Raw genomic sequence first — 13043 nt, 5'->3', positions numbered from 1 at the left:
GTTTAATAAAATTTCTATCTGCTCTTGGTCAAAAGTTATAATCTGTTGAATTCTAAAATTTTATTTTAACAATATCTCAAAATTGTGTTTATGAAAAGGATTGAAACTTGGCACACATATAGTCGTAGTCATGGTCTATCATTACTCCAAATACTTTATTCCTGTATCTATTAAAGAAAAAAAGATAAAAATAAAAAACGATGAAAATCGGTTAAAAACGGTAAAAAAAACGTGTTTTTTAAAAACTTGTTTCTTCCGTTATTCAGTCAAAACTCACTAAACGATTCCAAGTTTTTGCACATGTATGCATAAGGCCAAAACCTATACGTCCTATAAGTTTGAGATTTATTATTTGAACGCTCCAAAAAAAGCTAAAAATCAAAAATTACCCAAAAACACCCCTAAAAAACAAGGTGTTTTTCAAAAATTTATATTTCGAAACGCAGAGTGTTGGAAAAAATCCGTATCAGACGCCTAATTTTTTTTTCTCTCATCTTTCACCTAGCATCTTTAGAATTTTCAAAAAAAAATTCCTTTACCCAAAATCATCACTTTGTCATAGCCCAACACGTGTACAACCAGTGCCGGTTTAAGCACTACCGGCGCCCCTGGGCAAGATTGCAAGTGGCGCCTCTAAAAAAAAATTCATCTAAAAACAATTTTTTAAAATCACGAAAAAAAGCAATAGCAGATTATGTCTTACCTCTCATATACTTGTTAATGCATTTATTAAAAACTAGCCGACCCCGCACTCAAAATTCGAGTGCCAACTGTAACTTTTATTTATGCTCAAATAAGCACACTATATAAATCACTTTATTTACTACTAAGAATATGCAACACTTAATTTTTTTCGAAATTCGAGAATGTTTTCGAAGGTTCTCGTCTTTGCTTTTAGAAGTTTCCACTTCCAGAAGGGAGAGGGCGTGGTTCAGCACATTTGTTTTTGTTTTTTTCCTCAATTTTAATTTATTGTTTTTAGCTATTTCGGTAAAAAAAAAATAAATAAAGTATATATTCTGCACATCTAGATAAAATTTCCTATCGTTCCGTATATAATTTATGCCCCTTCGGTTTTTGTGGGCCACGTATTTTGTACCACAAAATAAGTGTTTGCCGTTTTATTATATGATGTGCAGTGTATTAACTTAAAAAGGTTAACTTAAAAAAAAAAATTAATTATTCATGTCATTTAGGCTCAATTGACAAGACTACCTTTATCTCTGACTTTTTTGTTTAAACACATTTAAAGATTAGGTACAGTTGGTTTTATTTGAACAATATTTTTTCAAAAACTTTTTCAACTAGGTACATTAATGTCGTTTTCGATTGGAATCACTCAATGATTCACTCATTCTGAAATCCAATAAAAAACTTTGAATCGCTTCCACCCAATTCTAAAATTTAATATCTGTATTGGTGAATAAAAAACTTGCAGCACGCTTCTTAATGATTCCAGGCGCTTCCGGACTGCCAATCGAAAACAACATACAGTGACGAGCAAAAGTGGTCAAATGTTTTGCCTTTTTTGAAAAAGTTGTTTAAAATTTAGTGTTCTTTACATAAATTAAATCGTTTTTATTTTATTATTTTTCTATATTATGCCACCATTAATTTTCCTGATTAAAATTTAAAAAAATTCTTCATTGTCCAAAAATGGAGAGTATCATATTGGTATTTGGACTTGACCAATTCTGCTCGTTTTGGAAAAAGGCTTTTGTTTCAAAATATTGAGTGTACTAGAATTAATTTTTACCACTTTTAATCACTTTTAACAATGCCTCGAGATAGGATCTATCAATCTGTGAAGAAATAACTTTAAAATTCGGTCATATTTCAGCTTAATGGAAAGCTCAAAGCTCATCGCTTTTAGACTTGTGTTTTTTTACTGCCTGTATCGAACGAAGAGTTCATCAACTCTCGTTCGATGTTTTTGGATAGTTGAACAGAGCTACTTTGTGCTCTCGTTCTATGTTTCTATGTTTTCTCTCCTTCTTATTGGAGAGAAACCATTTTTATTTTTAGTCTTAAGACGAAAGCGGAAAGATTCGGACAGAAAGTTCGATTATCGGAAAGATATTTTTGTTAACGGAAAGTTTTATCATTGGAGAGAATAAAAAATCTGATCGTGGTTTTTGCTTCGGCTTTTCCACGTTAAATCGTTTGTTTCATTTAAATAATTATTTTCAGCTTATACGATTAGTGCTTGTCCTTAGACTTGTGCTAAAACACTGCCCTTACAATTTCTTCAAAATTTTCAACAGATTTTCAGCCAAAATGGGTCGGAGCCTTATGCTGACTACGAAACTGTCTAAAAATTTTTATTTCTGAAGCAATATTTGACAATTTTAAAGGTTTTGGTGTGGTCTTCATCTAGTTGAAAAATTATATCAGACAACGCGGAGTCTTCTTTTGCCAAAAAGCTTGTCAAATTGTTTCGTTTTATATCAGGATAGGTTCGCTTGTCCATTATTTTTTCAAAATAAGCTAGCTATCCACAAGATAACTTCGGTAAATATTCTTGAATCTATAATAATTTATGTCCGTTCTATAAACTTGATACTGCTGAAATGTTTTTTTCCAGTTTTGGATAGTAACTAGATTTGCATTCTATTTCTTCTGTGTTCTCGTCATTCCAATCTACTTTTCCCATTGGTTATTGATTCTTTTTTGTGGTTATAGTTAAAGTTTTAGTAAAAGTTTTAGTAAAAATTCATCTAACCTAACGATTTTTGACTTAAAAAAGGTTTGGTGATGTTGTTTGAGTTTTTGGGGGGAGTTTCCGACCTTTGATAAAATTTGAAGATATGATGAAGAGGAGAATCTATCTTGATATAAAACGGTACAATTTAACAAGTTTTTTTTGCCAAAAGAAGACTCCGTGTTGTGTGATATAATTTTTCAACTACATGAAGACCCCACCAAAACCTTTAAAATGTTCAATATTGCTTCGGAAATCAGAAATTTAAGGCAGCTGCGTAGTCAGCATAAGGCCCTGACCCATTTTGGCTGAAAATCTGTTGAAAATTTTGAAGAAATTGTAAGGGCAGTAAAAAAACACAAGTCTAAAAGCGATTAGCTTTTAGCTTTGAATTAAGCTGAAATACTACCGAATTTTAAAGTTATTTCTTCACAGATTGATAGATCCTATCTCGAGGCATTGTTAAAAGTGGTTAAAAGTGGTAAAAATTAATTCTAGTGCACTCAAAATATTGAAACAAAAGCCTTTTTCCAAAACGAGCAGAATTGGTCAAGTCCAAATACCAATATGATACTCTCCATTTTTGGACAATGAAGCATTTTTTTAAATTTTAATCAGGAAAACAAATGGTGGCATAATATGGAAAAATAATAAAATAAAAACGATTTAATTTATGTAAAGAACACTAAGTTTCAAACAACTTTCTCAAAAAAGGCAAAACATTTGACCACTTTTGCTCGTCACTGTACCTTTATAAGTATAAGGTTTGTTCGTTGTGAGCTCTAGGGCACTCTGGGTCGCTCCGAATTCGTTGTCAAGCGTTTTTTGTAGCTTCTTTTTCAACCAGAGTTATTTCCTCTGTGTTCGATGTTCGCTGATGAAACTAAAGCTCTGAGGTGTTCGATGTAAAATGAAAACCCGAGAAACTCTGATTTTTTTCACAGTTAATTGAAATGACTTAGAGTGCCCTGGAGGGGGGAGAGGGTTTTCTGGATTTTGGGCTTTCTGGATTTTTAATTTCGGGATTCTGTCCGTCTCCCTTCTGTTTCCTTATTCATTATTATAGGGGCACCTTTGCAAAAATTAAATTGGTAGGAGGAATATTAGGATTGCTTTAGTCTTTCAAAAGAAATTGGGGCGCCTTGTTCTTCAAAGATGAACGAAGATTTTGGACACCATTGTCCTTCCGTAAGCCAAATAAATTAACCCAAAATTGGGGGGCGCCTTCATTCTTCAAAAAGTTTACGACAAACAATACGAGCGCCGTTGAAAATGTAAAATAGAAACAAATTGGGGCGCCTTTGTGAATGTAAAAAAAATAAAACATCGATTGGAAAGACTTCGTTATTTATATAACTTTTGTAAAAGTTCGGGGCGCCTGCGGCGCCCCTCAATTCTTGCGCCCCTGGGCGACGGCCCAGGCTGCCCCCCCCCCTAAAACCGGCTCTGTGTACAACGTTCAAACAAAACTTTATAGCTTAGTTTCAAAATTTTTTAGATTTTTTTCTTAAATGCAGTTATTCTTATATTAATCTCATCTATCTATAGCAAAAAAAATCAACTCTCTACAACTTCGCGTTGAGCTCAAATTTCATCTTTCCGTTTTACCCCTGTTTACCCTATTAAATGACAGTAATTTTAAAAATCCTTCATTTCGATTTAGCTTTAGGTTATTATCTTTCAAATAAGCTATAGAAGATTTTTTGTATCTCTAATAGTTTATTTTTAATTCTGAATTTAAATTTTTTGCCGCACTGCGAAAGTGCGAGAGTGGAACGTTAGAAAATGGCGTCACTTTTTTGTGGTGGCTGCCATGGTTCATCGATTTATAAGACGTTATCACGTCAAAAATGTTATTTATAACTGAATTAAAATTCATTTATATTAATTTAAATATCCGCATCCGCATCTGCATCCGCGGATGTGAAAAAATCCACATCCGCAACATCCCTTTTCCAAATGCAAACGAAAAACTCCTTTTCTGTAAAAGTACTTTTCAATCATACTGTAATATTTAAAATAAAAAGCGCCATCTATTGAGTTTTCTAACCTCATCTTATTCACCACTACACACTTCCAAAGGAAAAATACCCAACTTCAAATAGCATTTTTTTTAACATATATATATATATATGGATCAAAAGCGAAATGTCAAAAATGATAAACTGTCAAAATCACCCCTAGAGTTTTCAGAGACCGAAAAAAATTGTGCAATAACCAAGATTCCATCTGAAATTTGCTTTTATTTTCCACACATCATTTTTGGTAAATTATTCCAATAAAACAAATTATGTATATATTATACTCACATATTAATTTACTATTTGCAATACAAATTCTTCAATTAATATTCTTATGTATGTCTTGATGTTTTTCCTATATTCTCACTGCTTCACACAAAACTCACGTCCTTTTTCAATCAAATCGAATTGATTAAAAGCCAACGAAAAAAAAAAGAGATTTATTTATTTTTCTATTGATTTCAGTGTTTCCTTGGAGTCGACAATATCCACTCCACACTCTTGAATCTATAGAAACAAATCAACAAGTCAAAAATGTTTATTAAACAAGCCATTCGATTGTTTCACACCGCCAGACCGGTCTTTGCTGCTGCTGAAAAGAGTTCCTTAGCAACGCTACGCAAAAAGACTGGCTACACATTTGCCAATTGCAAAAAAGCTCTTGAAATGCACAACAATGATTTGGCTAAGGTAAGAAGAGTCCTTCATATCTTGTTTTTATATCTCTTCTGTCAGGGGCATTTGAATTGCAGGCAGAGAAATGGCTACATGAACAAGCCCAGAGTATGGGCTGGTCCAAGGCCACCAAGCTCGAAGGTCGAGCTACTGCTCAAGGTCTTGTCGGTGTCCTAATCAAGGGCAACATTGGGGCAATGGTGGAGGTGAATTGTGAAACAGATTTCGTTGCCCGCAATGAGCACTTTAAAAAATTCGTTGATCATGCTTCTAGAGTGTGTGCCAAATACACTGAAATGACCGAATTCGATGGTGATTTATGGAAGGTTCGTAGATACTTTTGTTGTGACTTTCTTCCAATTCAATTCAATTTGACTTTTTAGTTGGGTTTCGAAGCGGATGCTTTGAAAAATCTAAAAGCCGAAGATGGCAAAAGCCTAGGTGACCATTTGGCTTTGCTCATCGGCACAGTCGGAGAGAATGCCTCAATTCGGAGGGCAATATGTTTCAAAACAAACAACTATTTGAAATTATCCGGGTACACACATCCAACGTGCACGACAATTGCTCCATCCGATGAGACACAAGTTGGAAAGTATGGTACTATTGTTGCATTTAGGGGCAATTCAATGAGTGATGAATTGCAAAAGAATTTGTGCCAGCACATAGTCGGAATGAATCCAAAGAAAATTGGAGAAGAGAACAAAGACAAACCGGTGGAGAATAAAGATGACGAAACTTGTCTGATTTTCCAAGAGTATTTAGTTGATTCGGATAAAATTGTTGGTGATGTGCTGAAGGAAAACGATGTACAGATTATAGATTATCAAAGATTTGAGTGCGGTGAAGAGGCGAAGAGTCAATTTGCCGAAGAGGCAAAAATGGCAAATTAATTGAATTGGAATGTTGTTGAAATAAAATTAATGTTAATATTAGAATGAGTCAATATTTTTTGGAGTTGCATTAAAAAATTGATAAATCTTCATGCAAGGCTTTGAAACTTGTACCCAACTTGGAAAGTTGAGGCACAAATAAGAGAACTATACAGATGTAAAAATTGGTAGACATTGACTTTTGATGGAAATTTTTTTTCCAAAAACCACTCTAACGATTTTGATTAAAATTTTTGTGTGTAATACTACAAATAGGATCCAATTTTTTACACAAATAACCCGATTTCAACGAAAAAGATTTATACAAAAGCGTTTAAATAACCGAAATATTAAAATTTTTCATTGCATTTTCGGATTTTTTTTTTAAATATGTACATATATCGTCGGTCTCATAAGGAAACCTCGTAACTTTTTCTCTAAAATGATTTTTGAATGCCATTTTTTAGAAAATATGTCAGCCGAGCAACCCAAAAAATTTGAAGTCATTCCGAAAAATAGAAAATAGACTTAAATTCAAATTTTGCACAGCACGCACTCCCCAACTACTCTGGAGTCTGAAGTCTCTCTCCTCTTTCGTCTCTCCTGTAAAATTTTGATTTTGAGTTACGAGGTTTCCTTGTGAGGGCGACGATATGTATTTCAATTTTATTATTTTTTTTTTTTGAAAAATCAATTTTTTGAAAACGGTTTACTGAAACATTCCCAAAATTCGGTTTTAAGTGTTCATTAATTATTTCTTCAAAATGGCATACCTACCAACTGTTTTTTTTTTTTTTTTTTTTGAAAAATGTTAGAAAATATTTATGTATGTATAAAAAATTATTAAAAAAAAAAACGGCTAACGATTTTCAATTTTTTTTTCTGGATGGTGCTTATGAAAATAAAATTGGGCACGCCCCCTAGATTGGTTCCAAATCAAGGATTAAGGAATAAAATGCCCTAATTTTTTCAACCGCAAACCCTTCCTGACCCTATTTCATTAAGAAGTTTATACGTATGAATGATCAAACATCCGCCATTTACCCAACACTGGGCACAGAATATCCACTGCCCTAGTAACTTCTTATCATATTAGGGTCAGGAAGGGTTAGCGATAAAAATATGAAAAAATTGGGTATTTTTCCTGATTTGGAGCCAATCTAGGGGGCGTCGCACTCAATTTTTGCGAAAGAGTAAAATAAGGACCACCCTAATACATAGATACCACACACGATACACCAGTTGATAGGCTACGATAATGAAAATCAGGTACTTCGCGTTTGCCCAATTATCTTTTCTCCTGTTTTATGGGTTATTAAATCCAGTGCAAAATCAAATTTATTCTTAGTTTTAAATTTCAACATGTTCGGCTTAAAAGTTTTTTAAATAGCATAAAATGCATGCAAAACACATTGACAAAAGGTTTTTTTTTTGCATTTTTCATGAAAAACTAGTGATTTTAAAAATCATTATTTTATTTGCTACAAAGCATTAAGACTAAAATATAGTTTTATTTCTTAGAGAAAATATTAAGCCTTTATAGTGCAATTTTTTTTTTGTAAATATTTCATAGATGTACCTAAAAAAATTCACAAAATGATAAAATAAAAAAAAAGGTAATTTTGTTCTTTTTTTTTGTAAAATATAATTTACATCAAAAAAATTATTCATTTTTTTTTTCATTATACAGGGTGTCCCAAAAGTAATGGATCAAACGAAGTATGGTGATAGGGGATCTTAAGGGCTCTCAGAATTTGGTAACTTGTTCATCCCAAATCCTTACGGTTTTCGATTTAATGCAATTCCTGTGAAATTTCAAAAAATCCCTACTTTGCAACAGTATTTTGCTTCCTGCGCCCATTATTGATTTTTGTTTTTTTACAATTCTTTTACTAAAACATTGCCAAATAATTAGGTACAATTATTTAATCAAAATATTTTTTATTTCATACGCCATTTTCCTGCAAATTAACTAACAGTTTCAAAATTTATAAAAATCAATTTCTAACTTTAATTTGAGAGCAACACCGCGAAAATATTTTGTATGGTGTGGCAATGGTTTATTATTTTAAAAACTTGCCCTGTTATTCTAGTTTTAAAAAAGGTATAAAAGTTTCCAAAGTTGCATTTAGATCGAAAAATATTACAATTTGAATTCAACAAAACAGGATTTTTCATAGCAAAAATACAAACAAAAATAGAGGCTTTCGTTCAAAGAGAAATAAACAAACAACAGTTAGAGAAAATGTGTTTATTTTTGCTTGTTTTTTGTTCTGAAAAACCCTGTTTTGTTGAATTCAAATTGTAATATTTTTGGATCTAACTGCAACTTTGGAATATTTTATACCTTTTTGAAAACAACAATAACAGGGCAAGTTTTTAAAATAATAAACCATTGCCACACCATACAAAATATTTTCGCGGTGTTGCTCTGAAATAAAAGTTAGAAATTGAGTTATTATAAAACTTGTACCTGTTAGTTAATTTCCAGCGAAATGGCGTATGAAATAAAAAATATTTTGATCAATTAATTGTTTCTAAATATTTTGGCAATGTTCTAGTGAAACAATTGTTAAAAACAAAAATCAATTATGGGCGTAGGAAGCAAAATACTGTTGCCAAGTAGGGATTTTTCAAAATTTCAGAAGAACTGCATTAAATCGAAAACCGTAAGAATTTGGGATAAACAAGTTACCAAATTCTGAGAGCCCTTAAGTTGGCCTATGAGCATATTTCGTTTGATCCATTACTTTTAGGACACCCTGTAGAAATAAATGAAATCTTAACCTAATAAATCTTACTATGAGATTTTGATGGTATCATCACTTAATAATTTTTTTTAAATAAAATAGAAAACCAATTTTCTTCGTTTTTTTTCATGCAAAACGTTTGAATTCAAGGAAGATTTATGCGTTGTATAAAATATTTAGCTTGGTAATGTTATTTGTTTTATAATTTTTTGACACTTATGCATTTTTAAAAGATTTTTTTTTTTAAAGATCTAATGTCGATTTAAAAGTGCATTTTTTTTTCTATAAATTTTATACCATCTGAAAGCTTATTATTTCGCGGAATAATGTCTGTACGAGATCTACAAAAAAAAGCTAGAATTTTAGATTTTTTTTTATATGTACAATAAATTTTTAATTAAAAAAAAAATTTTGTCAATTTTTATATATGACAACCTCCTATAAATTTTTTATAACCGGTAAGCTTATTTTGTCAACTTTAATAATATGTTTCAATCATATATTTACGATGCATACAAAAAAGATAAAAATTTTTTAAGCCGACACATACATACATCATTTTTCTTATTTGTAAAAAAAAAAAATATAAAATAAAAACTCCAGCCTATGAACTTGGTGATAGAACACACAAAAAAAAAAAAAACAGGAGTAATCTCTACCACTCATCAGATCTGTAATGAATAATCTTATGCGCGCTCTTAAATTATGAGTGCTTATATATATATTTATATTATATATATTATATATTTTTGAATATTAAAAGCAAATGAAAAGCAAAAATTTCAATCAAACAATTATTTTGTGCTAAATTTATGTATTTATTTACAAAAATTAATAAAAAAAAACATTCAATTTCATACTGTTAATTAATAAACGGTCTTTAAAATTAAGTGCATTCACCATGTTAACCCATTGCAATAAAATTTTACATAATAATTTTTTTAATTTATTTAGATAACTTTTAGGAGGACGAAAGAAATTTTAACATTCCTAAAATAAGTGTCACTCTTGTTTATCTTATTATTTTAAATGTGTTAAACTATAATAATTATTTTCCATCGGAAACGGTAACGGACCCAAAGTATTCCATTTGTTGGTTTCTATATCATATTCTAGAACTTCATCCACTTCATTATCTCCTTCGTTTTTTGGGCAAATTATTATTTTATTTTTATGAACTATGCTGCTAATAATCCATTTAGGTGTTGGTAAATGTGCCATTTCATTCCAACAATTATTAATCAAATCATACCGATATAAACCAGATGAAGAAATATCATCAATACCATGAGAATTTGTATTAGAAATATATTCGCCACCGATGATGTATAAATACTGTTCTGTGGCAACAAATCCGTAATCACTAAGTCTATAATGTCTTCTAATGTTTGGAAATCTAACTATTTTTTTGCGAGTCCATTCGTTAGAAACGACATTAAAAGTATGCAAAATGTTAATTTCTAATCCAATACAATAAAACATTCCATTTTGTGAAGTAGTGCTATAGGCACAGCCAACAATTTCAGGACATGGTGGTTGTAAATCAATCCATGTCCTTGTGGAAAAATTGAACATTTCTATAGATGTTTTAAAACGACTATTATTATCAGTTGATGTCCTTGGGAAACTATACTGTTCAATTAATCTTATAAAATTATCATAATCCTGCTGTATATCATTCGCTTCAGTCCTTAACTCTTCATAACCAAAAACAAACAGTCGTCCACCTAAATCATGTATATTATCTATTAATTTGTTTTTATTCATTGGGGGAATATGTATCCACTTGGCGGTGTCAAGATCGAAACATGTCACATTATCTTTTCGAAATTCGGCGTTCATGTCCTCTCCAGTAGTAATTAACATATTGCCAATCACAATTCTAAAATCACAATCTATTTCATTTTTTACTTGTGTTACGATTAGGGATGACCACGAATTTTCTTCGGGGTTCCAACTTTTAATATTATATATGCCATCCTTCATACATATAATTCCAAATTTATCAGGCTTATAATCAAGCTTTGCCTTTTGCTTCATTCGAGTTTCCTCCAGCAATATATGCCGTTTCAGTGATTTGTTGCAGTTCATGTTTTTCTCCATAAATTCACTACAACCATGAATTAAAGACTTCATTTTTAGAAAAGATGCAGTTCGCAAGAATGTTTTGACTGTTTGCAAACTTAATTCAATAGAACCTTTATACATGAAATCGATTATAGGTTGCAATGTCGCCGCATCGATTTCTTTGAGTTCGACAACATTCGTTTCAGTTGTACGCAGGATATCCACAAAGTACCTACTCACTGAATTCGCGCAGTACTACTTTATGAGCTTGTATACTGACACAATCGGTTCCAGCTATCAACACTATGTCGAATAATTCATTATCGGAGATCATTGCTCTACGTTTGTCGGGACATTCGTAGATCGTTTTTATCACTGGAACATTTGAAGACGGATTTGATGATGATGCCATATCTTATTTTCTTTTAGTCCGACAAACCTAGATCCAAATTTAATTAAATGAGAATTAATCAAACAGATATAAACAAAGAATAATTACAAGTTGCGATTTGGGAACACTGGTTTCTATATTAGAATTGTGGATTTGGATTTTTTGTCGATTAGAAGATTATCCTGCAATGACGTAGGACTCGTAAGTCGTAAACTGCTACCGAAGACGGAAGGAGTAAGGAGTCTCTAAAGTTAACCGAAATGTATTCTAGGTTCTAGCCTAGATTGTTTGTATCTATGTATGTACTTAATGGTTGTTTATTAACGTTTTGCAATGATTTCGAATAATAATTTGCCAAAAAGTTTAAAATCTGTGCCATAAATCATAAAAAAAAATTATAATCAATTCAAATAACTCTTATAACTATTTGAACTTCAGCTTTAAGACATGGGATTTCATTTCAAAGAGATTTGAGAAAAAAGATTATAGAAGCCAATCAAATATTATTAAAAGTTTTCTTTGTAATCAATCTCTAGTTGACTTTGAAGATATTTTTCGGATAAATTATCCGACTGAAAAGTAATGAAATGGCTTTCTTTTTAACTTTTTTTTCAAAATTTTAAGATGACTGTTGTTTTAGAGATCAGCATTCGAAGATTCTGGTATCGGATTGACTCCACAATATTTGATTGGCGTTTAATCAGACCTCTTTGAGATGAAATCCAATACACCTTGTAGTAGCTGATGTTCAAGATTTGTTTGAACTGATTTTCAATTTTGTTTTGTGGTTAGTAAAAAGCAATTTAAACTGATGCCGATGAACCTTCTGTAAAGGCCTGGATTTTCTTTTTGTTAAATTTAATTAGATTGATGGATTAATTTTGATTTTATTATCTTCCTCTACTGAACAACAAATACCTACTATTTGATTATTACATTAGGAGTTTGATTGAATGTAATTTCATCATGTGATCAATTAGGTATGTGATTCATATAATATTTTGTACGTTTCACCTCTCAATAGCCGTTTTATTACAGTATTTTTTTTTTTTTGTAAAACTATTGATGTAAAAAGCAACAACAATTTTAAGATGTGAATCGCAAAATTTCATTACGTATGTTGGAATGGAATGTTTTATAAGCAAAAAATTATAAAATTATAATATTGAAAGAAAAGTGAAAAAAAATGTATTAAAAATAGAAAAGGAATATGTGTATTGGAATTCTGTGGTAGAAATTGATAGAAAAAGCTTTGAAGAGGTAATGGATTTAGGGAAAGTGAAAATTGGGTGGAATAAGATGTATTGTTTATGAAGAAATTAAGAGTGAAAAGGTGTTTTAAATGATTGGGCTTTAATCATCAAGCAGAAGAATGTAACAATGAAAAATACTGCAGAAAATTTTTTTACAATCAAGGCTCAAAAAATTGTCAAGAACTAAAAAGAAAGAGATTAAAAATGAATTTAGTATGCAATGTTTTTTCTCATGCATTCGACACGTTGCCCAACAAACACTATCCCTTCTATAAAGCTTTACAGGAGCAACATTAACACCTGTAAAGCTTTA

General features: G+C 31.1%; 3 protein-coding genes across 8 annotated transcripts in view; 1 reads left to right on the top strand and 2 right to left on the bottom strand.

Moving 5' to 3' along the window:
- Positions 1–5188, bottom strand: part of LOC129915456 (dynein axonemal heavy chain 7) — a 119538-nt gene extending 114350 nt beyond the window's left edge. For both annotated transcript variants that reach the window (XM_055995014.1, XM_055995009.1), the window contains exon 1: positions 5011–5188. The gene's annotated coding sequence lies outside the window, so the exon portion shown is untranslated. The remainder of the gene's footprint in view (positions 1–5010) is intronic.
- A 68-nt stretch (positions 5189–5256) lies between these two features.
- Positions 5257–6335, top strand: LOC129915689 (elongation factor Ts, mitochondrial). The gene is made up of 3 exons (XM_055995347.1): positions 5257–5412; positions 5475–5723; positions 5781–6335. Exons 1-3 carry the CDS (start codon positions 5257–5259, stop codon positions 6288–6290), a joined length of 915 nt encoding a protein of 304 aa, XP_055851322.1. The 3' UTR covers positions 6291–6335.
- A 3493-nt stretch (positions 6336–9828) lies between these two features.
- Positions 9829–12404, bottom strand: LOC129915634 (uncharacterized). 5 transcript variants are annotated; one of them, XM_055995304.1, is made up of 3 exons: positions 12301–12404; positions 11586–11756; positions 9829–11525 (listed from the first exon to the last, which is right to left on the bottom strand). In XM_055995304.1, exon 3 carries the CDS (start codon positions 11225–11227, stop codon positions 10040–10042), a length of 1188 nt encoding a protein of 395 aa, XP_055851279.1. In that variant the 5' UTR covers positions 11228–11525; positions 11586–11756; positions 12301–12404; the 3' UTR covers positions 9829–10039. The 5 variants fall into 5 exon arrangements, with proteins under 5 accessions (XP_055851279.1, XP_055851263.1, XP_055851272.1 ...); XM_055995288.1 differs by having other exon boundaries at positions 11586–11771; positions 12301–12401; XM_055995297.1 differs by having other exon boundaries at positions 11586–11782; positions 12301–12397.
- Positions 12405–13043: the final 639 nt, after the last annotated feature.

This window comes from Episyrphus balteatus, chromosome 1 (genome assembly GCF_945859705.1).
Source record: "Episyrphus balteatus chromosome 1, idEpiBalt1.1, whole genome shotgun sequence".
In the NCBI taxonomy this organism is placed as follows: domain Eukaryota; kingdom Metazoa; phylum Arthropoda; class Insecta; order Diptera; family Syrphidae; genus Episyrphus; species Episyrphus balteatus.
The sequence above is the reverse complement of the archived record's forward strand: the minus strand, read 5'-3'. Positions and strand labels throughout refer to the sequence as shown.

What these genes read in the sequence shown, in the direction of transcription:
- LOC129915634 (XM_055995304.1), bottom strand. Translation starts at nt 11,227, where the DNA reads ATGTATAAAGGTTCTATTGAATTAAGTTTGCAAACAGTCAAAACATTC.
- LOC129915689 (XM_055995347.1), top strand. Translation starts at nt 5,257, where the DNA reads ATGTTTATTAAACAAGCCATTCGATTGTTTCACACCGCCAGACCGGTC. An exon ending in ACAACAATGATTTGGCTAAG is followed by an intron (nt 5,413 to 5,474) that starts GTAAGAAGAGTC and finishes TTTGAATTGCAG; the next exon opens with GCAGAGAAATGGCTACATGA. An exon ending in TCGATGGTGATTTATGGAAG is followed by an intron (nt 5,724 to 5,780) that starts GTTCGTAGATAC and finishes TTGACTTTTTAG; the next exon opens with TTGGGTTTCGAAGCGGATGC.